General features: G+C 39.7%; 1 protein-coding gene across 4 annotated transcripts; it reads right to left on the reverse strand.

Moving 5' to 3' along the window:
• Positions 1-902: 902 nt before the first annotated feature.
• LOC121451615 (von Willebrand factor A domain-containing protein 5A-like) lies at positions 903-20,286 on the reverse strand. Of its 4 annotated transcripts, none has more exons than XM_041657307.1 (21): positions 20,167-20,286; positions 19,824-20,011; positions 18,714-18,805; positions 16,011-16,066; positions 15,695-15,897; positions 15,189-15,411; positions 14,897-15,072; positions 14,552-14,666; positions 13,002-13,171; positions 12,681-12,769; positions 12,156-12,300; positions 11,766-11,845; positions 9,843-9,957; positions 9,045-9,209; positions 8,672-8,772; positions 8,185-8,438; positions 6,593-6,691; positions 6,378-6,485; positions 5,751-5,881; positions 2,386-2,512; positions 903-1,877 (listed from the first exon to the last, which is right to left on the reverse strand). In XM_041657307.1, the coding sequence occupies exons 4-21, from the start codon at positions 16,051-16,053 to the stop codon at positions 1,798-1,800; spliced, it is 2,424 nt and encodes an 807-aa protein (XP_041513241.1). In that variant the 5' UTR covers positions 16,054-16,066; positions 18,714-18,805; positions 19,824-20,011; positions 20,167-20,286; the 3' UTR covers positions 903-1,797. The 4 variants fall into 4 exon arrangements, with proteins under 4 accessions (XP_041513241.1, XP_041513243.1, XP_041513240.1 ...); XM_041657309.1 differs by having other exon boundaries at positions 19,824-19,843; positions 20,167-20,214; XM_041657306.1 differs by lacking the exons at positions 19,824-20,011; positions 20,167-20,286 and adding an exon at positions 19,013-19,131.
• Positions 20,287-26,241: the final 5,955 nt, after the last annotated feature.

Raw genomic sequence — 26,241 nt, forward strand, 5'->3', positions numbered from 1 at the left:
AAGCGATCAAGTATTTAAATGTATGAACCAATGGGGGCTGTTGACATTTGAAGTACCACAACAAGTACATGCCACCATGCTCAATTTCTCTAGCAGTTAAACCAAGGAAAATGAAACTGGGTTTTGATTCTACTGCATGGACTGGCTTTGTGGGAGCCTAGGCTGTTTGGATGCTCACCTTCCTAGACCTGGATGGAGGGGGGAGGACCTTGGACTTCCCACAGGGCAGGGAACCCTGACTGCTCTTAGGACTGGAGGGGGAGGGAGGAGTGGGAGAGAAATATATCTCCCTATCTGAATGTCAGACTAACAACTGATTCCAAAGAAATGGGAACTGACCTACAAATCTTATGCTGGGAGAAGGGAAAGGCCGCAGCTAGAGTGGAAGATTATTTTGAGGAAAGAGGTCTCATAGTTCTAACAATTTGGCAGACCACCTCACAGGATGTGACTGAAAGCCAAACAATGATATTTCCAGAATGGGTACCACCACACCATGACAAGGACTGCTAATATATGCATGGCCTTGGCCCTTTATTTCAATTTTAACCCCTCTTGAGGACGCTTAAGATAACGAACTTGGGAAAATCAGACTTGGGAAAATCTTGGGCTAGTTGGGCTTGGAAGATCTCTGGATCTCTTTTCCCTCTTCTCAGTGTAACTACATTAAATAAATAATTCATTCTACTTCCTACCATTAGTTTAGCTTTATAAAATTGTCTTATTGAGGACAGGTAGTGCAATCTGGCTTAAGTTACAACCTGTGCCTCCCCCTCCCCCAGTGTAGCATTAATAAACACTGTGTGAAAAGCGGACACATCCAAAATGCTGGTGCTGAAAATAGGCTAATAAAACTAATTTCTTCACTGAATCAATCAACAAATGACCAATACAGCAAAGTCACAGTTCAAATAGACATTTTAATATTGGTAAAACAGTAATCTGGGGGAGTAAGCTCATTTACTAGGATAGGGTATGTGAAAAGTAAGTGTTTGAGAGATCAGCGGAACCGCCCTCTTCATGGGCTGAAAACAAAACTATATTCAGGTCTCAGCACAACCTACATTAATTCTGTGTACATAAGGCCACAACCAGGCTCATGGACCTGGTGGGTTAAAGCTAGCTCTAACGACTTCATTACCAACTTCTTTCAGGATGATCAATGATTAGGGATAGACATCTATTTACAAATATGATTCAACTCAAATCACTTAGGCAGGAAAAAGAAAGGTATGGAGCACAGAGTAACAATAAGGGGGCGTCAAGAATGTTCCCAGTGGTAACAATGGGCAAAATGTAAACCTTGAGTCTCTGTGATCTTGAAGTTACATTGCCCCTGAAGCTGGTTTTCAATTTATCTCCAACTTCTTCCAAGCATGGGAAAGCTCAAATCATCTTTGACTATATATGTACTAAGCAGATAAAATAAAAGGGGAGCAGGAAAGGGATAAAGAAGAAAGTTATTTAATCCAGCAGAGCCACAGTCCTTAGACCAGAGTGTAAGCTGTTTTGAAAAGCAGAGAGAAACATCACTACATGCACGTGTCTCAACTACTCCAGAATAGGAAATAGTTTCTATGGCTACCAGCGCTTGTCAGAGGGGACACACAGACACTGACACATATATCCCGAGGGAGCTAGAACACAGACAGTCAAAGCAGTATGCTCATCCTTCACTTTTATAGTAAAACACAGGCCATAAAATACTCAAGACAAAACTTCATCTTAGCAGAAGAGAAGGTGAAGGACTTGGCAGGCAGCAGAAAGACAGAGTTCCTTCTCCTGGGCATCAGTCTTTTAAATAGTGAAGACCGAGGATTTCACAGATGTCTTCAACAAGTTATTGGCAGTACGCATAAGATTGGTGAAGCCCCGGACTGTGAGGAAGAGAACAAGAGTCAGGGCTTTGGGATAGCAGCTAGGAAGGAGGCTCTCTCTCCTTGACCTCTCTCAGCCTCCCCAGTCATCACCCTCATCCCTACTATCTTCCCTCCTGGCTTTTCATTTCTGTTTAACTCAATTTGCCTTTAATCTACTCTGATTCAGTACTTTCACCAGCAGGGAGACCATAAATGCCCAAGGAGTATCTGTTCTCAGTCTAGGATTATTGAGATTCATCTCAGTACTGAGCTAAAAAGGACAGTTACTGTTACACTCTGGCCTTCCTGTCTCCCCATCTATGTCCCTTCCCTCTATACTCATCTCTGTCCACCCCCAATGACACATTTCACCCATATTCTTCCACAGAAGGACAAGGAAGTAGAACAGCTCCCAGTCAGCATGGGGGAGGCGCATGCAGGGCCTCTGGGCTCACTCTCTGCCAGGCCTGGAGACACAGTAGCGGGTTTGAAGGGAGAAAGAAAAGGGTAGGGGCTGTGCTCCTACCTGCATTGTTGTGGAGCCACACCACAGCCTTTCTTTCCAGAAGGCTCCACTCACACTTCAATTCTTTGCCATTGGCGTGCAGCCAGATCACAGCCAGCATTGTAGCCCAAGCTGAGGGTTCCAGTACCTGCCCAGACAGTAAATTTCCTGATGCCCAGGATGGAGCAAGAAGTCTCTCTAGAGAACACATACAGAACTTCCCCTGCTCCCCACTCCGTATCCCCCAAATTGCTGCTTCATAGTTTCTTGGTTCCCTTCGATGCCCAACATGCATTTAGTATGTCAGATGTTTTCCCTGATTATCAGTTTACTAAACCAGTGAGTCTTAGGATGGAAAAGTCTCTAGTCTTAATTCCAGTGCAAGCACTAGGTTAGCCATAGAAGCCCATTAAATGCCTCTGAAGAGCACGGTCCCACTGTGCCCAGAGAAGAACATACATAAAGAAGTGTCATTATAAAGTATTTAGGTTACAAGAATCTTCTTCTTTCTCCACATGAAAGGACAAACAGAAAAAAAAATGTCAACTGAATAGCTGCAAAACAACAACAAAAAGTCACACAAAAGTGAAATGGTTTATCTAGTGTAGTGAATGATAGAGGTGAGACCAAAGACCAAATGAGTTTTCACTAATTACATTATTAAATTGAAAACTTCAGGAAAATAATATCACCCATGAGTTTTTGCCCACTTTTTCTTAAAGTTTCAGGTTTTAGACTCAGCAAGTCAATGAACATTCCTGCTTTTAGTGTGACTCTCTACATTCAGAAGTAGCTATCTTGTCCTCTTTGAATGATGTCATTTTGTTAATTTGCTTCCTCCCTAGAGAAGCTGCTCAAGGAAGCATAAGAATGCCAGGTTTGTTGTCCTTGTCTAAGAGATCATAGTAGTTCTTAAAGTATACTCTGAATTGGCCACACCCAGAAGTAAACATATTTGTGAAATTCACTGGTCACAGTACAAGAATTTAGGTTTACAGGTCAGCCTGTGGCTTCCACCAACCATCTTAATATGTGTGTCAGCCAGTTGAAATGTCTGGTTTCACAGGCAACTTCTGGCAAGACTTTGTGTCTTTCTTCTCCTTGTATAGGTGAGAATTACGAACCAATATCTATATTTGCTTTTATTTATACTATATGTTGTAGTCATTTTAAGAAATCAAATCGAGATTATCTTATCTAATACTTTGGGATCCCAGACCTGCTTTTCTATTAATTTTCCTATCAAGAATCTACTGCATAGCTTATCTCTTTGTTCTGTCATACATCAATAGGGACATTTGTCATGTGGGAGGTCCTTTTGTCTGTGCGTTGCCCTTATTGGTTAATGAATGAAGAACTGCTTTGAGCCTATAGCAGGGAAGAACAGAACTAGGCAGGGAAAGCTAGGCTGTATGCTGGGAGAAAGAAGGGTGGAGTCAGAGTGATGCCATGGAGCCGCCTCTGGAGACAGATGTGCTGAAACTTTGCTGGTAGGCCTCAATCTCATGGTGATGCACACATTAATGGAGATGGGTTAAATTCATATGTAAGAATGAGCCAATAAGAAGCTAGAGCTAATGGGCCAAGAAGGGATTTAATTAATATAGTTTCTGTGTGATTATTTTGGGTCTAAGCTAGCCGGGCGGCCAGCAACCAACAAGCAGACTCCACCAACACATTTGGGCCCACATGTTCATCAGAATCTTCATTGGTAATACTAACATACAAAAACGCAGAACTTGGTGGATTTAAAAAAAATCAAATAAAATATTCAAATACTTTAAAAATATTAATATTTTAAATAGATTCACTATTTAGTGTAACAAATTTCCAGTGAGTTTTTACTTGATCCAGATACTTATTTTTCCTATAAGGTCTCTTGTGCTCCAATATTATACACCAGCTCTCTTGTTCTCTTCATTCTCTTGGCCTGGTTGCCATTTTCACAAGGGGGATGCTCATCTCATATGAGCTGTGCTCAATCAATCTGTGCTAAAATCTCTTGATAACTTTATCTTTCTAATTTTTGTAAATTACCCTTTTTATTCTTTGTTCTAAAACAGCATTTTCATATAAAAACACAAGGCTAGACACATTCTTTGAAATCTTCAAATACCCACATTTTTGAAATTAAAAATAAACAGCACAATAATTGTAGAATTTTGTTGTTGTTGTTTTGAAGGCTTCAGATTGCAGGGCCTTAGAGTTGCCCAGCATGAGCTGTAAATACCCATGAACTCTATCCTTCAGTTGCTCCTGTAGTTTCAAACTAAATAATACTCTGTGTGTATTTTGAGGCTGGTACTCTGAAGTAGCTATGTGCCAAGCATGCTGCACTTTAGTTTAACTGCGGCTTCCTTTTCCATTAGCCACATTCCCAGGACATCACACCCATGTGCCGCTAGTGGATACCATACTGGACAAGGTGGCTGGACACTAAGTGAAGCTTATTTCGTCACATTCCAGGTTAAGAAATTATTCAGAATATAATTTACTCTTCGTTGTTTTTGCAATTTGTCCTATATTTCAAGGATTTCTCACCAGCTAGATGATTTATCAAGTTATTTTACAATTTTCAGTGTAATTCATCCACATGACATAATTCAACACAAGCCGGGCGGTGGTGGCGCACGCCTTTAATCCCAGCACTCGGGAGGCAGAGGCAGGCGGATCTCTGTGAGTTTGAGACCAGCCTGGTCTACAAAAGCTAGCTCCAGGACAGGCTCCAAAACCACAGAGAAACCCTGTCTCGAAAAACCAAAAAAAAAAAAAAAAAAGACATAATTCAAGACATTTGAATTAATTGGTCAGCCTATTGTGACTTCACTAAACTTTGAGGAAAGTGTAGGCCATATCCTTTGATTGAAGGTGAAACCATAATGGTACTATTATTAAGGGTTCTTAAGACACAGACTTAACATCATTTTAGCTCTACCCACCACTGGCAGACAGGGTCTGTAATATTCACCTTTTTTATCTATAAACATCAACACAAAAGAAAACTTCTCTACTTGACTGATGTGAGGAACAAGTAACAGCACGTATGCTAATTGCTTAGCTGGATAATTTTTTTATTTTTAGAGCTAAAAAAATTGGCATATAAATATATATGAACATAATATAATATGAATGAAGTAGAGGAAGAGTTGAGCTTTCTTTTGTCATCCATTACTCTTTGAATGGACTTGATATTAATTTTAGTCTATTCTTGCTCTTACAGTTCCATTATAATCACAAAAACTATCAATCTCTATATACTAGATGCTAGTCTTGTCCATATGACTTCATATTCTCCTATCTTAAGGGGACCTTGATTCATGCAAATTTTTACTACTAGCAATATTAGAAACAAATACCAATTTCTTTGATTTTTATTTGGATTTTACCTCAGTAGGGTGTGCAGCCGTTATGTCTTCCAAGCTAACACCTAGAACCTTGGCTAAATCCTCATTCATATCCCAGGAACCATTTGCATTTTGGAGAAGGATCAGCTGGGCAACAGTATGCTCTATACTCCCTTTAAGAAAAGAAGAAAAGATATAAAGTGTTGCAAATTATACTGTTTTTTGTTTTATTTATTTATTTATTTTTTGCCCTGCCTGAGTGGCTCTCTAAATTCAGTGCCATGTAATAGCAAGAGTGCTGCAGAAAACCAGCCTTCAGATATCCTCATGATATATCTTCACGCCCTGTATGTGAAAGGATGACCAGGGCAGAATAAACCTAATAAGATGTCAGCTCAGTTATGGAGGCCCTCCCTACAGGGAGTGTATGTATATAGAAAGAGATGGCAAAGAGGCGTTTGTTAGTATAAAAGATACTCTAGAGCCCACTAGAGGTTTAAAGATCCTATATTGTAGTTCAATGGAGCTGGGCTGACCATACCAAGTACAGGTACTGGACCAAATCTTACCTGCTATCAAGTGCTCCCAGTAGATTTCCTGGTAAGGAGATTTGGAAGACTGGTACTTTAATCTCCATAGATCAAAGAAACAAAATAAGGTCTTGCTCACCTTGTTGTGAGCAAGCGTGCAATCTGAGTATGTTGGGCAGCTCCGGGCGAGTATCTGTGTGAATCACGCATTTCATGTTCTGGCTATAATAAGGCTGAGGTGCTGCGCCTAGACGGATGTGTGAGAGACAAACCTTGGTAAGACGATGTTCCTGGAAAAAAGCTCACTGAGGCTGCAGGGACAATTATGATACATTGAGCTTAAAGGATTCTCACCATGAGGCATTTGTGCCATGACTGCACAGAAACCTGTGCGTATGCTCCTCGGAGGCTGAGATACAGGAGCACTGGCGCAGGGTAAAACCTTGGGGTAACCTGAAAGGCACAAATCCAAACACTTACATTGTGGCATTCATGGTCTCCAAAGCTGAAGAAGATGGTGAGATCTGATGATTTGAGACAGAAGTACCATCTCTTTCAGCTTTAGTAGGCACCTAAGTATTTCATTCTTTTCCCATGTGCTGTCTTCTTGTGTACTCTCTGACCCTCTCTACTTTCTGCCTTCTTCCTTTTGAAACCCCCAACACACACACAAAAATGATCTTTCATCCATCTTTTGGTTCATCTCAGGGAGCTCCTTTCTACCATCCCCTAACACGAAGTGAACTTATTCTTCCCATATCTTTGTTATCACTCCCCAAATGCCTTGGCCATGGACAATATCAGTAAGGATAGGGTTAAGGAGAGGTGTTGGAAGCCTCTGATCCAAGTCAGAATTTCAGGGTTCAGGCCCAAATCATCATACTTCCTTCCTCTTTCTTGTTACCTTCCATCTGTCTTCATGTTTGAGCCTTCTTTGTTACTTCCTGTGATCCACTGATCTATCTGAAACTCAGAATAATGACTTCCAACCAATTTCGACCTCTGCCATCAAGTTGAAATAAAACATCCTAATGTAGTTGGACCTGACTCCGTCAAATCCAGAGACTTTGCCTCTATTCTACTTTGGTGCCAACCTCCTCACTCATGACAAACTTGTCATCATACAGCATTGGTCTACTTTTCAAACAATTAATTAGAATTTATATATGTAATACATATATATATATAATGCATATATATATATATAGTATGTGTGTAGTGTTTTAACTTAGTGACTATTATATTTCGTCTCTGTCCACATTTTAGACTACATAAATCCTTTGTTTTTCTACTTTCCTCCTTTAACATCGTGTTCCTCCCTACCACCTTTATTTTTTATTCAACCCAATATTTTGCACACACTTAATTACTTAAATTCACATCAGTAATTTCCTCTTTATTACAGCTATCTGGCAAAAACCCTAATTTGTCAATGAAGCCAAAGCTCTATCCATTTAATTTTTATTCACAAAATTAATGAGCATTGCTAAAGTAAGTTCCCCAGATCATGATTGTCTTTAGTTGTTTTAAAGATACCCTTATCCTGAACTAATGATCATATTTCTCTCTGAGCATCACATTTTACAAGTGTACTCAGTGGCTCTTTCAAATCTACTCCTGCTCAATGCCTTCTCTCCTTCATCCTTCACACTGTCTCAGTCATTAGCCATCATTGCAGAGCTTTTAAATTCTGATTCTCAAGGTTTATAAGCATTTTTAACATTTTAAATTTTCCTTGTTTCTTTTCTCAACACCTGGTTTCAAATATCTTTTCCAATTGATATATATACATAAATACACATACACACATATATATATATATATATATTGATATATATATCAATACATATAGTGAAACTTGAGGATGTTTTAAACATTTTCTTTACATACTATTCCCAGAATGTCAAAACTTATTATATATAGAAGTATTTAGGGATAAAACTTACCATCAGAAGAATGTCTTGGCCTTGTAGAGGAACCTCCAAAGAGAATCGGCCTTGGAATCTCCCTATGAACCAGGGGCCCATGGACTGGCTCATTGAGCTCTTTGTTGATGGCAACGAAGGCTGTGAAGGAGCTCATGACTCCAGACTCTAAACTGATGTTCAACACATCTCTTCTAAGTACCAGTGTTGTCTCTCTGTAGCCAAAGTCTTTGGACTGGATCATGGACTTTGCAGCAAGACGATGAACAGTGAGGCTGAAAGGTAAAAAATTATTTTGAGAGTAAGCGGAAACCCACATGCCTTTTATTTGGTGGTCTTAAATGTTACACAACACAGAAGTAAGGGACTGTGAGAGAAAAGTGGAGGAAATAAGTGGGCAAGAAACAAAATATGAATGTAGGGACACAACTGGGTTCAGGGTAAAGAGAAGTAATTCAGGCATCAAAGATAAAGAAAGAAGGAAGAGGAAAGAAAACACAATTCTCACTTGTCGTCAGTCTTGGGTTGTAGAGAAAATGTCACCTTTTCCTCATAACTTTTGCCGTGAAGAGTGTATTTGAGACAGGCCTCACCTGTAGCCTCTTCCTGCTATAAATTAGAGAAGAAAAATAAAAGAGAGGAATCACTAGGAAGATGGTGAGAATGTAAGCTGCAACTCCCCCCCGCCCAACTTAACACATCCAAGTTTCTATCTAGAAACCACATGTTCAGGGGAGCAGAAATCTGGCATGATGAGAATGCTTGGCCAGTTCCAGTTAGTCAATACAACAACCTGCTGAAATTCAAAACTATCAACTTTATTTACTGAATCTGCTAGGGCAGTAGCTGCATGAGAAAAGGGAACAATATTGTGCACTCACCGGTATCTGTCCAACCAGCAGGGTATAGATGATTAACCTTTGACCCCTAAAGATAACAGTTTGCTCTGGAGATAGCATGTGTGCAAACAGGTTAGGAGGCAAATTCCAGCTCAGAGAGATATCCTCAACTACAGACTGTAAAGAACGTCTTAAAGACCTAAGAGCCTGCAGAAAGAGAAAGGGCAGAGGCAGTGTAAGTAAGCAATGGTAGTGATTGGTGTTACTAACAACTTACAGTACATTGGGATCATAAGCCATAATGAATAGTTTGTCTAATTCCTACTGCTATACAGAGAAATGGCCTTTCTGCTCTTCCTTTGTGATTTTAAGTTAACACATAAATGTGAAAGATTTAGTAAAGATGTTATCAGTGAGACAGAAGCGTAGACAGATGCCTAAAGATGGCTTCTCTTTGGAAATACTAATAAACCAGTACATCGATTGGAAGTCACTGATTTTATTATACATAGCACACTTGATCCTTCTCCTTTGCTTGATATCCTTTGCAGCGATGGTTGGATATAACACTAAAAGAGGTCCTGAAGAACATACTTGGATTCTTAGGCAAGACAACCAAAGCTCTTAGTCTGTCTCTGGTTTCAACACAAAATCCTCAACGCTCAGCAGTGCGTCTCTAAGCTTAGACCTAAAAGGACTAGAGTGGGCCATCTTTCCACAGGCTGGAATTTCCCCCACTAAGAATATGAGATAAATATTGAAGACATAAGGTAAGCTGAACACCAGCCCTTGAAGAAATGTCCCATATTATCCACTCTTTATACACGGTGGGCCCCTCACCTTGGACTGCATCCTGTCATTGCCTGTGATAAATTCTGCAGTTCCCCCTGACACCCGGGCAAAGTTTTTGATTAAACTGGTGGAGGCTCCTTCTCCAATACCAAATGAGAAACACCTGTGAATGTAAGAAGACGGAGATTAAAGGCGTAAGTTGATCAGCTTATCAAATTAATGCTTTATTATCAGAAATTATACAACACAATGTACTAAAAATAACTGTCATTCACTGAATATGTTCTATTTTAAAGAAACATAAAAATATTCCATAGTTATGATACAATTCTATCTGAAATCAATATCTATCTGAAATCTCCTGAGGTAATATTTCATTTTTCATGTGAAAATCTAGAGCACAAAATGAAAAAAATCTGTCCAAAGTCATATCCTGTAACTGAACTTTCTAAATATACAGTTTATCTCTCTCTCTCTCTCTCTCTATATATATATATATATATATATATATATATATATAGTCAACAGCACCTTCCTGATATTGCATATAGTTTTATCCATGGTTTAATTTCCCAAGTAGAACAGTAAATACACAGATAATATGTTATTGGTAAAACAAAAAAGAATTTTAGATGGCACAAAACAATTTCCATCTTAAATCAGCACACTGTAGACTAGGACGGCTTATTGGTCTCTTTACATTGGGTTAGCATAAGTCATAGCTCACAGTGACACAGTTTTGAGATTAATGATCTTATTATGTAGAATTCACGACCAAGTCTTAATGACAGGGAGCTGCCTGGGATTTCTCATCCTATATAACACAGGCCACCATGATCTTTGCAGTGCAACTTTGAAATCTTTCAACAGTAATCTGGATCTAAACTATAATTTATCTTTGTGTATAAAATCAAATCAAGAGCTTTTAGTGTTAGACTGTTTGCCTAGAACTCACTAAAGTGCTTCATGTAGATACCAATGAAAACAATAAAAGCAAGTATGTCATGATACTTAAATTGTATCAAGACAATCCCTGATGCTTACGTAGTTTCACTGTTTCAACAATCACAGAAAACTAATTAATAAACACTATTGCTTTCTCAATTTTCAAGAATTATAAAGCTTAGAAAGGTAAATTGATCACCTCATTTAGTAAGCAATTTAATAAGTGAATAGCTAAGTAAGTGTGACTTACATGAATTAAATACATAGCATAGGTTCAGTGTGGGCTCTGTTCATGGAAATGCTAGGTACTGTTTTCTAAACCACTCGAAAACTATAGAAGATTTATAAATATTACCCTTTCATTCCTTGAGAACTTCAAATATGCATATAATATATTTTGATCACGTTCACACTTCACTCCTGCTCCAATCCTCTTAGACCCTCTGCTCCAGCCATTTCCCCTACCAATTCCAAGCCCTCTTTTTATAACCCAATGAGTCTAGCCAGTTCTGATCACATATGCATGGGTGTAGGACTATCCACTGCACATGGGCAACCTGCCAGTGGCCACTGCCATGAAAGAAACTGGTTTCCCTACCCTAGCAATGCTCATCTGCCAAAACTTCACATACTCTGAGGAAGGATATTTTATTCTATTTTATTCTTGCTCTAGACCCACACAGGAGTTGCACAGTATGCTCACATGCATTCATTTGCCCCAGTACTTATGGTTTGGGCAGATTTCTACATGTTTTACTTCTTATAAAACATATAGAGTTGAAAAAAAGTAAAATGACCCATTGATCTATTTACTGTCAGTTTTAAAAAAAAATAGGCAAATTAGTCTTCTATGTAATTGATGTTATTGAAGCATTGCCTTTAGCTTTGTAAAAGAAAATAAATATTACTTAGTAAGTCTCAAATTTTTCAATCATTGTCAAAAGTATCTAGTATCAGGTAATACTTAGTTATATTTCGCCTTGCTAAAACTCAGTTTCCCCAGTAGAAATGAGACTGTCCATTTACCTGTGCCTTTTGCTGTGGAATTTAACTTCTCTGATTACATTAAATGTTTCAACAACTTCTCCATCTGTGAAGACAAAGACCTGCACAAAACAAAAAGCATCAGGTCAGCGTCAAGTTCATATTAAGAGAATAGAACTTAACTCGAAACAACTTAACTAATTTACATTAAAGTCTCTGGTGCCTGTTTTATAAACAGGCAGGAGATTTCTAATCCCCAGTGTTCTCTGGTCATTTAGAATGTTTACACAGGATCAGTGCCAACTCTCCCATATAGCAGAAGCCTGAAATACATACAGTATTTCCATAGTCTTGCACTAACATTCCAGGACATGTATTCTTGAGAATTTTCATTCCCTCCACCCTTTCTGTTATCCTTGTTCCAATTCTTACCTGTAAGGGATGCCCTGGAATAGGGGGTTGCCTGAAAACTTTCCGGAGTGGTGTTAAAATTTCTGTCCCTCCCAGATCTGCCTGCATAAGCTTCACTTTCTCCACTGCTTTCTCCATGGTTTCCTGAGTGTACTGCACACTCTTCCTGAAAGAAGCAAGCACATGTGGTCACGTGATGGCAGCATCAAGTTGGGGGTGCTGAGAAACCCCATCAAATAATAGTTCTTTCTGAACTCCCCCACGCCCAGGTAAACCTTTTTCATACTGCAGTTCTTCCCTTTAAAATATATATTTATATGATTTTACAAAATGTGTGTGTGCACATGCTTGTGGTATGCATGTGGTAGCATGCGTGTGGGAGTTCAGAAGACAACTTGTGGGAACTAATTCTCTCCATCTACCACATGAGTTCTGGGGATCAAACTTGGGTTGCCAAGCTGGGTGGCAAGTACTCCTACCTACTGAATTCATACCTATCTTGGATGAGCTCATATATCTTTTTGAACTCTCTTTCTAGAAACTTACGGAAAAAATGCCTCATGGGTGGATCCAAATCCATAGATGTTGAAATAGCAGCCCATAGGCAAACTCTTGAGTAGCAGAATCAGTGTTTCCTGAAGGTGAGAAAGTAGGGTGAGTAGAGTAAGTAGGCACACACATACACAGATACTTCTACAACGGTGGAGGTTGTGGGCTGTCAGGCCACTTTATTCCAACTTGTACGCTAAGGAAAGCCTAAGAACTCAGACAAGGCACATACCTCCATCTCAAACACACCCCAAAGAACCCAACAGATTCATCCTCTGTGAGCATATTGTTCATGGGAAAGACATATGCTGTTTTTACCTTGGCAGCATCTATTCTCAGCTGAGACCTGTTCTGGCCACTCATGGGGCTCTTCATACTTCCTGAACGGTCCATCAGGAATACAAATTCTCCACATTTTGTTGCGGTTTCCACTTCTGGGATATCTGGATAGAAACTCACCATTGCAGAAGGAGCACCCATCAAACTATCTATACAGAAAGGATAAGAAACTTGTAAGACAAATAGAAACTCAAGAATCCTAAAGTCCCAAAAACACTTTGCTGACACAGGCTTGAAATCTCAGTTACTTGGGAGACTAGTACAGAAAAATTGCAAGTTCAAAGTAATCTAAGCTACAGAATGAGTCCAAGACCTTTATTAAGGAAAAAAAAAAGGACTAAAAAGAGTGCTGAGAATATAGCGCAGTTGCAGTGATTATCTAACACATGAAAGGCTCTGGATCCACTTCCCAGAACTCTCTCTCTCTCACACACACACACATGCTCATACACTCATTCACTGTGAACAGAACAGTGAGCTAGGAAGACTCAAGCCCAAACCATGATTTTTATTTGTCCCTGCCTCCCTCTCTCCATTCCTCCATATTTTCTTTCTTTCTTTCTTTCTTTCTTTCTTCCTTCCTTCCTTCCTTCCTTTCTTTCTTTGCATTTTTAGGGAATTTTTATTCTAAATTATTTCAATTTGGCAGTGAGTATTATTTTAATAAGTACACTTTAAGTCATGTTACTGAAGGCAAAGTAAATTTTATCCTTGTGATATTTTCTTATTTACTAATATTTTATATTATGAAAATGCTGAGGGTATCCTCTGCATATTATACGTGTTTCCTTAAGATTTCAAAAATTTGAATTTTCTAAATTATCATGAATGTTGACACATCTGATTCAAATTTTCCTGCAATGCCAAATAATCTTACTGCTGACTTTGAAATAAGAAAATTTCAACATATATACTTTTAGTATTCACTAATTATTTTTAGTTTTGATGACTTTATATGTGCATATAACACATCCTGGTCACACTCACCATCCCACCCTCCCTTGAATCCCCTAACAAACAACTCCTACCCCACGACAAGTTCCAGCCTAGAATCATGTCTTTTGGTTTCGCTTTATGTTTGGTTTTGTGGCCCCTAAATTCCATTAGGGCTGTTCTCATGGGCCTGGGATTTTCAACACACTTTCTGAAGCATGAGGTATTATCAGATTTGGACACGTGTGCTCTTTTGAGAAGGGGGAATATCATATAACTATTTTGAAGTGTATATCTCTCAAGACTGCTCACAGTTCATGTTTACATCATTTGTATTTTTTTTTCTTTTGAGTTATTTGTTAACATTCTTTCTCCAACTATTTATTCATGGACTTAAGTTCGTCTAGAAGACAAAATCATGTTATTCTTTGTTAATCTATTTTTTGTTATAGAAGTACAAGGACTTTCAGTATTTCATACTAATGATGCTTTCCTGGTCACGTGGCAGAAAAATCAGAGTGGAAATTTTTGAGGATAGATTTAAGGCAGAGTGCCCTCCTTTTTAGATGGTGACTTATAGGTGAGGAAGAAAATACCTGCTTCCCTTTTAGGCATCCCCATCTCCACGGCTACACTGGGGCTGTGCACCTTCCTGTAGAAAATCAGGAGTTCCACATCCCGGTCAAACTTGTGTCCTTCAGCCAAAGAAACCTGAGCAGTGGACCAGCAGAGAAGCCATGTTAGAACTGCCACAGATCGTTTCCAGGGATTGAGATCAGATCTAGGACTATAGGCTTCCAAGAGCAGCATGGAAAGAGTTACTGGACAAACGGTAGGTAAAAGAGGCAGTAGCCCAGAAAGTGAGGAGGATCCAGGAAGGGTGACTTAAAACCAGGTTAATAGCTAAGGCACAGAAGACTGACAACTCTGACACTATGTACCTGAGCAGAGGTCTTGTCCTCTCCAGTGTAGTCAATGGAACTCAAGGGACAGTTGGATTGGATTGTCCTGATTCCAAGCTGGGAGCTAATGGTGGCAACCATGCTGAGCGTGTATGGCAGGTCCTCCAAAGGGACTATTGGGGTCTTCAGATCCAGGGAACTGTCCACAGATTGCTCTACAGAAAGAACCTTAATTCTGTTTCTTGTCATCACTTCTAGCAGTCCCAAACATTACAGTGTTTTCCGAACATATGTTACCACGGATAGGTATTCAAAATGGAGAGGTACTCACCAGAGAGATGATACCTAGGATTCAGGATTGCTGGGAGCACATAACGCAAGGCCCCATCATCTTCCAGAGGAAGCTCTTGCACATATTTCAGGGTAAGTGCCACCTTTGACCCTGGCTGCATGTTCCCCACGTTGCAACGAAAAACATCCCTAGAGCACTTGTCTTCTTCTAACAGGTATGCCTGATATCCCCCAGAGAGGGCCTCTTCATACCTTTGGTGAGCCTATGAGGTATTACAGGAGGGTTAGGAAAATAAGATGAAGATGAAACCAATGAACAGACAGGATCTACATAAAGCCAATACTGTTTTTAGAGGGCTTTTTGATGGCTGCTACCACTGGCAGAGCTACACTCTGTGTGACTAATTACCTGTGTCTCAAATAATTTGGATTAGAAATAAATGAAAGAAAGAACATTTGATGCAGGAATTTTTAAGTTGTTGTATTTGGTCTAAAGAGAATGTTCTGTGGAGAGAAGAAGGAGAGACAATGAAGCATCCCTCAGACCTGATACTTGTCCTGCAACTCTGCCACAATTTTCTTCCCATCCACCAAGGCCTCAAAGCTGTAGACAGCAGAGTCTTCATCCATGGGGAACACAAAGAAGGCCTCCAAGGGGTCTTTCTCTTCATTCTCGTAATTTAAGGTTGCAGAGACACCAGCCACAAAGTCATTGATGGACAGAGTCACAGCAATGCTCTTCAGTGCAACTGGGGAAAGATGAGGGTTCAGTAGGTTCAGAAGATTTGCTAGAGTCAGACCCATAGGCTAGACCTGTCTAGATCTAAAGAATTTGGCATTAAGACTCTTAACTCTTGCTTACCTGGGTCCTTTACCCCAGTGAGTAAGCCACTTGCACGAACCATGTTGACACCGTTTCTGTGGAAAGACACATTATACACTATCTTAAATGGTTAAAGCCAACCATTCAAATACCAACACTTATGTCTCTCTGGCAGAATGCAAGCAGGCATGCAGAGAGGAGCAGTTTTAGAGTTAGGAAGAAGCGATGTGGAGTGAAGGAGACAGAGATGTTAAATAAATTTGTAGTAAAGGGCACCCCAGATGGGAAGATCTAGAAATCCTGAGGTACCCACAAACAGGAACTCTCTGAGGCTGTTTTCAATTGCAGTTTCTCAAAAGTGTGACCAATACATATATACATACTGAACAGGCACCAAAAGTTTAGCTCTTCTGAACACCAATATGCTTTTTTTAAGATGAGAACCAAGGCACCAGCATATAAACATGTCAATCCATATGGATGAGCTTCCTAGACTAGGGTACTAGACTATATATCCTTAGAAGGCATTTGTCCATTATGACAGATGTTAGCGGTGCTCCTGCTGTAATAGTCTCTATTTTTCAATGAATACCTGAGATTTTGATTTGGTTCACACTGTTCAGAGACCTGCATGGAATCCAAGAGATGCCTGCATTTAGACTCCTTATGGGTGAGTTGCTTTGGAGGTCAGAATTCAAACGTATCACCAGTTTTCTTTCCAAGATTTTTAATATATATATATATTAATATATATATTTTAATATATATATATATATATAAAATATTGTAATGCAACATAGCATCAATTTAAAACTAGTGTATCCTGATGGGTGTGGCGGTACACAATTTTAATCCCAGTACTAGGGAGGCAGAGGCAGGAGGATCTCGGTAAGCTCAAGACCAGCCTGGTCTACAGAGGGAGTTCCAGGACAGTCACGGCTATTACACAGATAAACCCTGTCTCAAACACACACACACACACACACACACACACACACACACACACACACACACACGGGTATTCTAATTTTATTTCTACAATTTTGTAATATTTACAAAAGATATCCTATGTTATGTTTTAAAAAGATGGACAGAGTACATGCTTCCAGGTTATGATTTACATGATGGCCTTATCACAGTCTATAGATGTTTGTGTCTCAGAATTTGATAGCTACCCAGATTTGAACAGCCTTGAAGTCAATTAAGGATGGACCCTTCCCTCGTGGCTGATTTTGGAACCCATATTCTGGTAACATTAAAGAGGAAAGCATGAACTTGACCCTACTTTAGGATTAAAACTACATGCAATATGAAAAGATGGAGGTACTAGGACTTTGTTGGGAGCCATTAAAGGAAAAATGTTTTATTCCAGTCAAAAGAAAAAATTTGAGTTCTCTCTCTGGCAATGGGTATAGCTATACATTACATATGATTTTCCTTCACTTAAGCGTTAATCCAGTTGGGCCTGTCAATCACCTGGCCAGGAACCTCTCCAGAAAGCTCACAGTTGAGGAGATAGGAGGAACAACTGTCTTCTTAATGAGATAATAAACTTCCCACTCCCTTAGCCCTCCCACAGTCTGGAGTCCACAGAGCTCCTGTCACACAGGCCCTCAGTACCTGCTGGCTTATGTGAATACTAACTCAAAACGTTTTAACCTTTCCTTCGCCTTATTTTGTGTCTTTTTCCTATACCAGGCCTAATCACGCTTTTATTTGCAGTATGGCCTTTCTAGATGTTTCTCGAAAGCCCTACCTTTCCATTCCATAGCCATTGACATGCATAAATTAAAAGGCACCGATGGCCACTCTTTGTCCTCCAACTCTATGTAACTGTCCTTGAGCTTCCTTCTAAACCTGCTACCAACATCTTTTATTAAAGAGACTGCAAACCCGTGAACGTGAACCCTGTTTTCCCAGGAACACTAACTATGGGCCTGAAATTTTCCATGAGAGAATTCTGTACATGATCACCCCCTAGCTTTCCTTCTCCAGCCCTGACAAAATGTATCCCACACTGCATGGCAGGCACCAAGAAGTGTACTTTTCCCTGGAACTGCAGTGTCACTGCCTGGAACACACTGCATGTTCAGGACAACTGGTTCTTTGATGCTGATGCATTGGTGCCAGGGCAGTTGATTCATGTACCTTCTCCTTCCCTGAGACATACCAGCTAGGAAAATAAAGGCCCTTGAGAGGCCAGTTTTTCTTTGTGGCACAAGCCCACTTCAAGGATTCTGAAGCACTTGACAATGATTTTCCTGAGCCAACTATCCTAATTAAAATTACAATTTCAAATCGATTCTGAGTTGTGATGTTTCTTACTGATACAGCATTTGCCTTGCATACGGAGTGTGTGCACATGGACACACACCCACACAGAGACACACACACAGAGAGAGAAGAAAACATGCAATCGTCATGCTGATCACACATCTGATATACCCAGCCCCACTCCCCCCCCCCCCCCCCCCACACACACTGATCTGCAGCTCTGACTCTGGCTTTTCTCTCCACATTTTTCTTCATCAACTGGGGAATAAAGCCTGGCTATTAAAATGGTTCGTCACTTGATAGCAAATGGCAACAGATGAGAGCATATGAAAACACAGAGCAGCCAGGAAAACATGCTGAGAAAGGGCGCTTCCTTTAACTGGGATTAAATGAGACAGAGAAGGGCCTGAATCCAGGAAAAAGGATATCTAACCACAGCAACAGGAAGCATCGGAGTAGGAGACTCACCCAGGAGCAGCTCAGCTGAAGGATGGACTGTCTGACAGCAGAGCTCTCAGGCTGGCAGTGGCTGAGAGAGGTGACAGGCAGATCACAATCACCTAATGAAAAGCCAAATAGAACCCCATTATTTCCTGAGGCCACCCTCAGAGTAAATTCCCCTCACCTCGGGAATTCACCCTTCCTCCCACCCGTTCTCATATAAACAGTCTGATGTGGAAGGCTTTTTTCTGTCTCTCAGGAAACAAAAGGTGGCTCTGAGTATGTGGTGGGCCCAGTATGCCCAGGAGTGAGCAGGCTGGACGTACTGCCCCTGACGCTGCTGGAGGATGGAGGGCTTCTCACTGAGCCGGGATCTGCTCTGGTGTGGACCCTCGGAGCACTGCAACCGCAGTGACAGAGGTGGGAGTGAGAAGAAACAGCTGGCCACACCCCCCGCAGATGGCTGATGGGAAATCCAGAAGCTAGAAGCTAACCATGGAGGAAACCTGGACTAGGGAGCAGAACTTGCAAACAAAATAAGGGGGTGGGGCGCAAAATTTCAACTTAAATTTGTCAGCTTTTGTTTTTTAGTACCTGAAAATTTACTTTAAAAAGGTCAGTTTTTCTGAGATTTTTTTTTCATAAGATCTTAAGTGCTCCAAGCAGTTTGTGTGGTCAGAGGCTTAAAGCTGTGCTTCCACACACAGCACAATTTTACGTAAAACTGATAACTTAGCTGACTGAAAGGAAAGAAACTTCGGAAATGAAAAACGGAGTGGAAAGGGTTAAGGAAGTAGAGGGAAAAAGAGAAGGGCAGAAACAACAAATAGAAACACAGACAGACAGACAGAGAAGGAGGGAGAAGGGCTTGCTAGAGGCTACTAGATGATTAAATGATTCTTGCAGCCGGATAAGTTTTCCCTAAACTTCCAATGGCGCAGAAATCTCCCACAAGTACTTACTTACTCGCTGCAGTTTGAAGAAGCCCCTAAAGAGAATGGGCCTGCAGGGCCTGGGAGGAAGGGGGAAGGGAAGGCAGTCTTTAAGTGAGGGGTGGGAGTAGTATGGGGGTGGGGCGGGGTGTTTCTAGAGAGGGGACTGGGATCTGGTCCCAGAACCTGCAGGGCTGTCACTCACCTTCCCCAGAAATCCCCGTGCTGCTAGTCAAGAAAAGTGAAAACAGCTGCAGATTAATTTTCCTGGAAGACACGCCCACTTCTCTGGCTCTGTAACATAGCAACACCATGACTAAAGCATCTGCAGAGAAGAGAATCGCTTTTGAATTTCACAGCTTGCTGCTTCCCTCTGCCTGGCTTCTGCGGCGGCTGGCAAGGCAAGAAATTTGTTTTTCAGGTGAAAATGCTGTAAAAATCACAAAACAAAACAAAAAAACAAACCAACAACAAAACAAACAACCAACCAAAAAAAGCATGAAAATGGAGTACTTATGGCAGGCTTAATTATCGATGACTTTACATACATCAGTGCTTCTATTATTTGAGGCTTCCATCTCCTGTTAACCATGGGTCCAGGGCACACACTCTGCCTTAAAAGGGGAACAGCATCTGGGAAGCAATCACATCTGGTGTTGTTGCTCACTGTTGGCTGGCTGTTGTATCTAGCACTAAAAGTCAGAAGCTGGCAGAGTAAGCAGAGTTCTCCTTCCAGGCTAGTGGAATAAGAGCCTGAGACTTGAGTCTTCTGCAGAGCAGATGTGACAAAAATGTTGTAAGAAACAGAATTCAGGAACACTTGTGGCACAATACATACAAATAAACAGAATGTTATAGCTAACCACAAATCCAGACTTGATTCTAAAAGAATGGATGATTTCATCCTTACATGTAAAATTTTTAATGAGTTCGACAATCAAGGTTTTAAATAGAAACATGCCAGTTTAAAATTTAGGTATATATTTATGTATATATGGAAGGCAATGATGTGTGAATTTGTGTTTTGTCAACAATAAAAGGTAGAAATATTGTTATCCAACTTTACTAGATAGTTTCTCTCTCTCTCTCTCTCTCTCTCTCTCTCTCTCTCTCCCTCTCTCTCTCCCTCTCGATGACTGAATAAGTATTGGTCTCTGCATGTAGCAGAATATCTTTTAGAGTCATTTTATCAATCCTTTTTTAAAAATTTATTAGACCAGTGGAGTTTGCCTTTGTCCTAGTACTTTGGGCTCTTTAGTCTCTGGCTCTCGGTCACCTAAGAAGTGTCAGGTATGGGTTTTGTCTTTGTGGAATGGTCTTTAAGACAAATCAGATGTTGGTTGGCTAATCCCACAAGTTCTGTGCCACCATTGCCCTAGCATGTCTTGAAGGCAGGGCATATTATAGCTCAAAGGTTTTGTGGTAGGGTTGGTGTTTATGTTTCTCTTTTGGTAGCCTATAGAGTAACTTCCTGCACCAAAGACACTTGAATTTAGGGGTGAAGGCTTCATGTAGGCACCATCTTGAAATCTTTATGTTCAATGAGTTGTGCCGGTGTTGTCCTTAGCAATGGAACACTGCTGTTAGTTTGTGGAAAGCAATCCCACTGTCTTAGAAATACCCTGGCTAGTACTAGGATTTCCGAAGGTTACCTTTGGCCAACAACACAACACAATTTAATGCTACCTATTATGAATACTGAAAACCTCATTTCGTGACAAGATATGACCACTTAGAACTCTGTCCTCCCCATTATTTGGAGACCTCCTTTAGATCACTTTCATATATTTTAGGATATTTCTACTATACTAGGTTTTCATAGCATCCCTCAAATACCCCTGAATACAAGCTCTCTCTCTCCCTATATTCACTCCAACACTATATCCCAAGCACCTCCCCATCTTATTCCTACCTCCTACACCAGTCCCCATCTAACCACAAGATATATTCTATGCTCCACTCCCAGGAAGATCCATGTGTCCAGACCCCTACCTCAGCCCCTTTCTCTCTGCTTAAACTCTCTGGGTCTAAAGATTTGGGGTTGGTTATCATCTATTTAGTGGATAATACCCTCATATTAGTGAATACATGCCACATTTATCTTTCTGGGTCTGAGTTATCCCATCCAGAATAATTGTTTTTCTAGTTCCATCCATTTGTCTGCAAATTTCATGATGTCATTTTTTAAACAGCTAGTAATACACAATTGTCTAAATATCCCATAATTTCTTTACCCATTCTTCAGTTGATGGGCATCTAGATTATTTCTGGTTTCTGGCAATTATGAATAGAGCAGCAATGATTGTGGTTGAACAAGTGTCCTTGTGGTAGAATGAAAAGTCTTTTGAGTATATACTCAAAAGTTGTATGAGTAACCACCATATTGATTTGCATAGAAGCTCCACAAGCTTGCTTTTCAGCCAGCAATGGAAGACTGTTCCCCTTATTCTACATCATCACCAGCATGAGCTAAGATATTAATCTTAGCCATTCTGAAAGGTAAAAGATGAAATCTCAAAGCAGTTTTGATTTGCATTTCACTTATGGAGAAGGACGTTTAACATTTCTTTAAGTATTACACAGCCATTTGAGTTTCCTCTATTGAGAATTCTCGATTTAGATATGTGCCCCATTTCTAAATTAAATTAATTGGATTTTTGTTATCTAGTTTCTTATGTTCTTTATGTATTTTGAATATTAATCTTCAATCAGATATAGAATTAGTAAAAATCCTTTTGCATTCTGTAGGCTCCCACTTTTTTCAAATGATGGTATCCTCTGCCTTACAGAAGCTATCCAGTTTCATGATGTCTCATTTATTAATTATTGATCTTAGGGCCTGTGTTGTCAGTGTTCTGTTCAAGAAGTCTTCTCCTTTGCCAATTAGTTCAAAGCTATTCCCTAAGGTTGTCATCTACCAGGTTCAGTGTGTCTGATTTTATGTTAAGATCTTTAATCCATTCAGACTTTAGTTATATAGAGTGTGATGACAATTTGTGTTTGTCAGCATTCAAGCATCCAGTTTAAACACCATTATTTACTGAAAAATGCTGTCACTTTTTTCTAGTGTGTATTTCTAGTCTCTTTATCCAAAACAGATGTCCGTTGGTGTGTTGATTTATGTCTGGCTCTTCAATTTGACTCTATAAATCAATGTGTCTGCTTTTATTCCAAATGTAGGGTAAAAGAGACAACTGGAGCAGGAAATTAAGCAATCACTGAGTACCCTGACTCTGAACCCAGAGCCAGGGAAAGAAATACACCCTGTATCTGAGACCTGAGCCTGAGAAAGAAACGTTTTTATCTCTGAGCTCAGGACCAGAGAAACATGCCCTGACTTTTAAACCAGTGCCAAAGAAACACACCTTGTCCCTAGAACCAGAACCAGTGAAAGAAATATGCCCTGGTCCTAAGATTAAAGTCAAAAAGCTAAAAAGGACCAGTGAAAGAAACACAGTTTGGTCATGAAATCAGAGCCATCACTGTCTCTAACTAACCAATCCCCTAAGAGACATCCCAGCCAGGTTCTTGTATTCTGCAATTGCAAATGAAGATTGTCACTCAAGGCTCTTTTGAAAAAGAGATTTATTTGGGAATGAGGAGTTCAGAAGAGTGACTGCCTCTGCCAGGGAGGTATAAACTGTGGCCTCTAACTGAAGGCAGAGAGACTTATATATGGCTTCCTAGGGTTTGAGCTGAAAAAACCTGGCTGAGATGCTCCCTTAGGTTGACTGAGCAATCCTGAACCGAACAGAAGAACCTTGCTAGGATACTCCCTACTGGAAGCTGAGCAAGGCTGAGCAGAAAAAGAACTTTTCAAAGGAGCCAGAGGAGATTGCTACATTTCTGCAGGGGCTTCCCCTTTAGCAGAGTGCTAGCAAAAAAAAAAAAAAAAAAAAGTATCATATTGGGCCAGAGACAAACTCTATAGCTCCACTAAGACTTTCCCTTAAGGGAACAGAGCAGAGCTCAACTACAGTAAGCCACTCTCCAGAAGAGCAGAATTGCTATTATCTTGAGGGGAGACCAAGCCCTACAGCACACCAGCTTCAGGTACCTGGCTTCGCCTTAAATCAGAGCTCCTTGTCTCCAGGACTTAGCTATCCTACTGTGGCTCCAGTCTCCAGAGCTATTCTATTGCAGCTCTAGATAGCCTGGCTTCCTGATAGTCAGGACACCTCTCCTCCAGGGCTGAGCTGTCCTGATGCCGCTCCAGCCTCCGGAGATGTCCTATTGCAACTCCAGCACCCACAATGTCCTATTGCAGCTTTACACCCTCCAGACCTGTTCTGTTGTGACTCTACCCCTCCAGAGCTGTCCTATTGAGGCTCTAAGTATAGCCTGGCATCCTGGTAAGTGAGTATATCTCTGCAGCTTCACAGCTGTAACACATTCCCTTACACAAGTACTATGTGGTTTTTATTACTGTAACTCTGTAGCACAATTTGAAATCATGAATGGTGATCTCTTCAGCAGTTCTTTTATTGTTTAGGATTGTTTTAGTTATTCTGTCTCTTGTTTTGTTTTGTTTTTCCATTTGATGTTGAGAATTATCTTTTCAAAATCTGTGAAGAATTGTGTTGGAATTTGAATGGGGATTGCATTGAATCTGCAGATTTTGGTAGGATGACAATTTTAGTGTGTTAATTCTATTAATCCATGTGCATGGGTGACCTTCCATCTTCTGACAACTTCATCAATTTGTTTCTTCAAAGACCTTAAATTTTTTTTTCATACAAGTCTTTTACTTGCTTGGTTAGAGTTACCCTATATTATATAATATTATATTATATTATATTATATTATATTATATTATATTATATTATATTATTTGAGGCTATTGTGAAACGTGTTGTTTCCTTGAATTCTTTCTTAATTTATTTGTTATTTGTACAGAGAAAGGCTACAAATTTTTAGTTAATTTTGTGTCTAGCTACATTGTTAATAATGTTTATCAATTGTAGAAATTCCCCTGTGAAATTTTTAGGAGAATAAAAGTATAATATATTTTAATATATTATATTTTAGGGTTATAATATATTTTATCTGCAAATAAAAATCTTTCAACTTCTTTCTTTCCTATCTGTATCTGTTTGATCTCTTACAGTTATCTTTTTTAATTTTTTTGTTGATTTTATAGAGCTATATATTTCTCTCCTCCCCCCCTTCTCCCCTCCCTTTCAACTCTGTCATGGTCCCCATGCTCCCAATTTACTTAGGAGATCTTGTCTTTTCTACTTCCCATGTAGATTAGATCTATGTATGTCTCTCTTAGGGTCCTCATTATTGGCTAGGTTCTCTGGGATTGTGAATTGTAGGCTGTTGTTTTGTTTTAATTTTTTGTCTAAAAACCACTTATGAGTGAGTACATATGATATTTGTCTTTCTGGGTCTGGGTTACCTCACTCAATATGATGGTTTCTAGATCTATCCATTTGCTTGCAAATTTCAAGATGTCATTATTGTTGGGTAGGTAGAATTAACATAGTAAAATTAGCAATTTTACCAAAAGCAATCTACAGATTCAATGCAATGTCCATCAAAATCTCTTAGTTATCCTATTGCTCTAGCAAGAACTTCAAGTACTATAGTGTCTAGATATAGAGAAAGTAGAAACATTTTCTTGTTCTTTATTTTAATGGAATTGCTTTGTTTCTCTCCGTTTATGTTGATGTTGGCTATAAGCTTACTGCTAGTGTGGGATTTCTTTTAAGCATCATTCTTCTGTTGTACATTCATGTTCAATAAATTCTAGGAAATCTTTAATTTCTTTTTTTCTGCCTTGCCATAGTAGTCATTCAGTAGAGAATTACCCAGTGTCTTAAAACCATTTGCTTGGAATGTCTTTTTCAAATCATACTTTGAGGTAATTTCTATCCCTAATATTGCTGTATGCATTGGATACAGCAGACGAATGGATCCTGATTTCTTATCCATTCTATTAGTTTGTGTCTTTTTGTAGAATAGCTGAAACCATATTGAGAGATGTCAGTGACTAATGACTGTTGATTACTGTTATTTTATTGTTGGTAGTGACGGTGGTGGTGGTAGTAACAGCAGTGGCTGTGTGTGTGTTTCCCTTCTTTTGATTTTATTGGTGTTAGAGCATGTATTTCTTGTGATTTCATGTGGGTAGTTAACATGCTTAGGTTTGAATTTTCCTTCTAACACTTTCTGTTAAGCTGGATTTGTATATAGATATTGTTTAAATTTGATATTATCATGGAATGTCTTTTTTCTTCTTCTATTGTGATTGAGAACTTTGGCTTTTATAGTAGTATGGACTGTCTGGCTTCTGTGGTATCTTAGAGCCTGCAGCACTTCTATCCAGGTCCTTATGGTTTTAGAGTCTTCATTGAGAAGTCAGGTATAATTCTAATATGGCTACCTTTATATAATACTTGATCCTTTTCCCTTGCAGCTCTTAATATACTTTCATCGTTCCATACATTTAATGTTTTGATTATTATGTTGTGATGAAGCTTTCTTTCATGCTCCAAACTCGTTAGTGTTCTATTTTATTTTTGTACTTTCATAGGCACATCCTCATTTAGGTTAGGAAATTTTTCTTCTGATTTTGTTGAAAACATCTTCTGGGACTTTGAACTGCATTTTTCCCCTCC

Source organism: Microtus oregoni, unplaced genomic scaffold (genome assembly GCF_018167655.1).
Source record: "Microtus oregoni isolate MIOR12 unplaced genomic scaffold, Mior012 000008F_ref0000371, whole genome shotgun sequence".
Lineage (NCBI taxonomy): Eukaryota > Metazoa > Chordata > Mammalia > Rodentia > Cricetidae > Microtus > Microtus oregoni.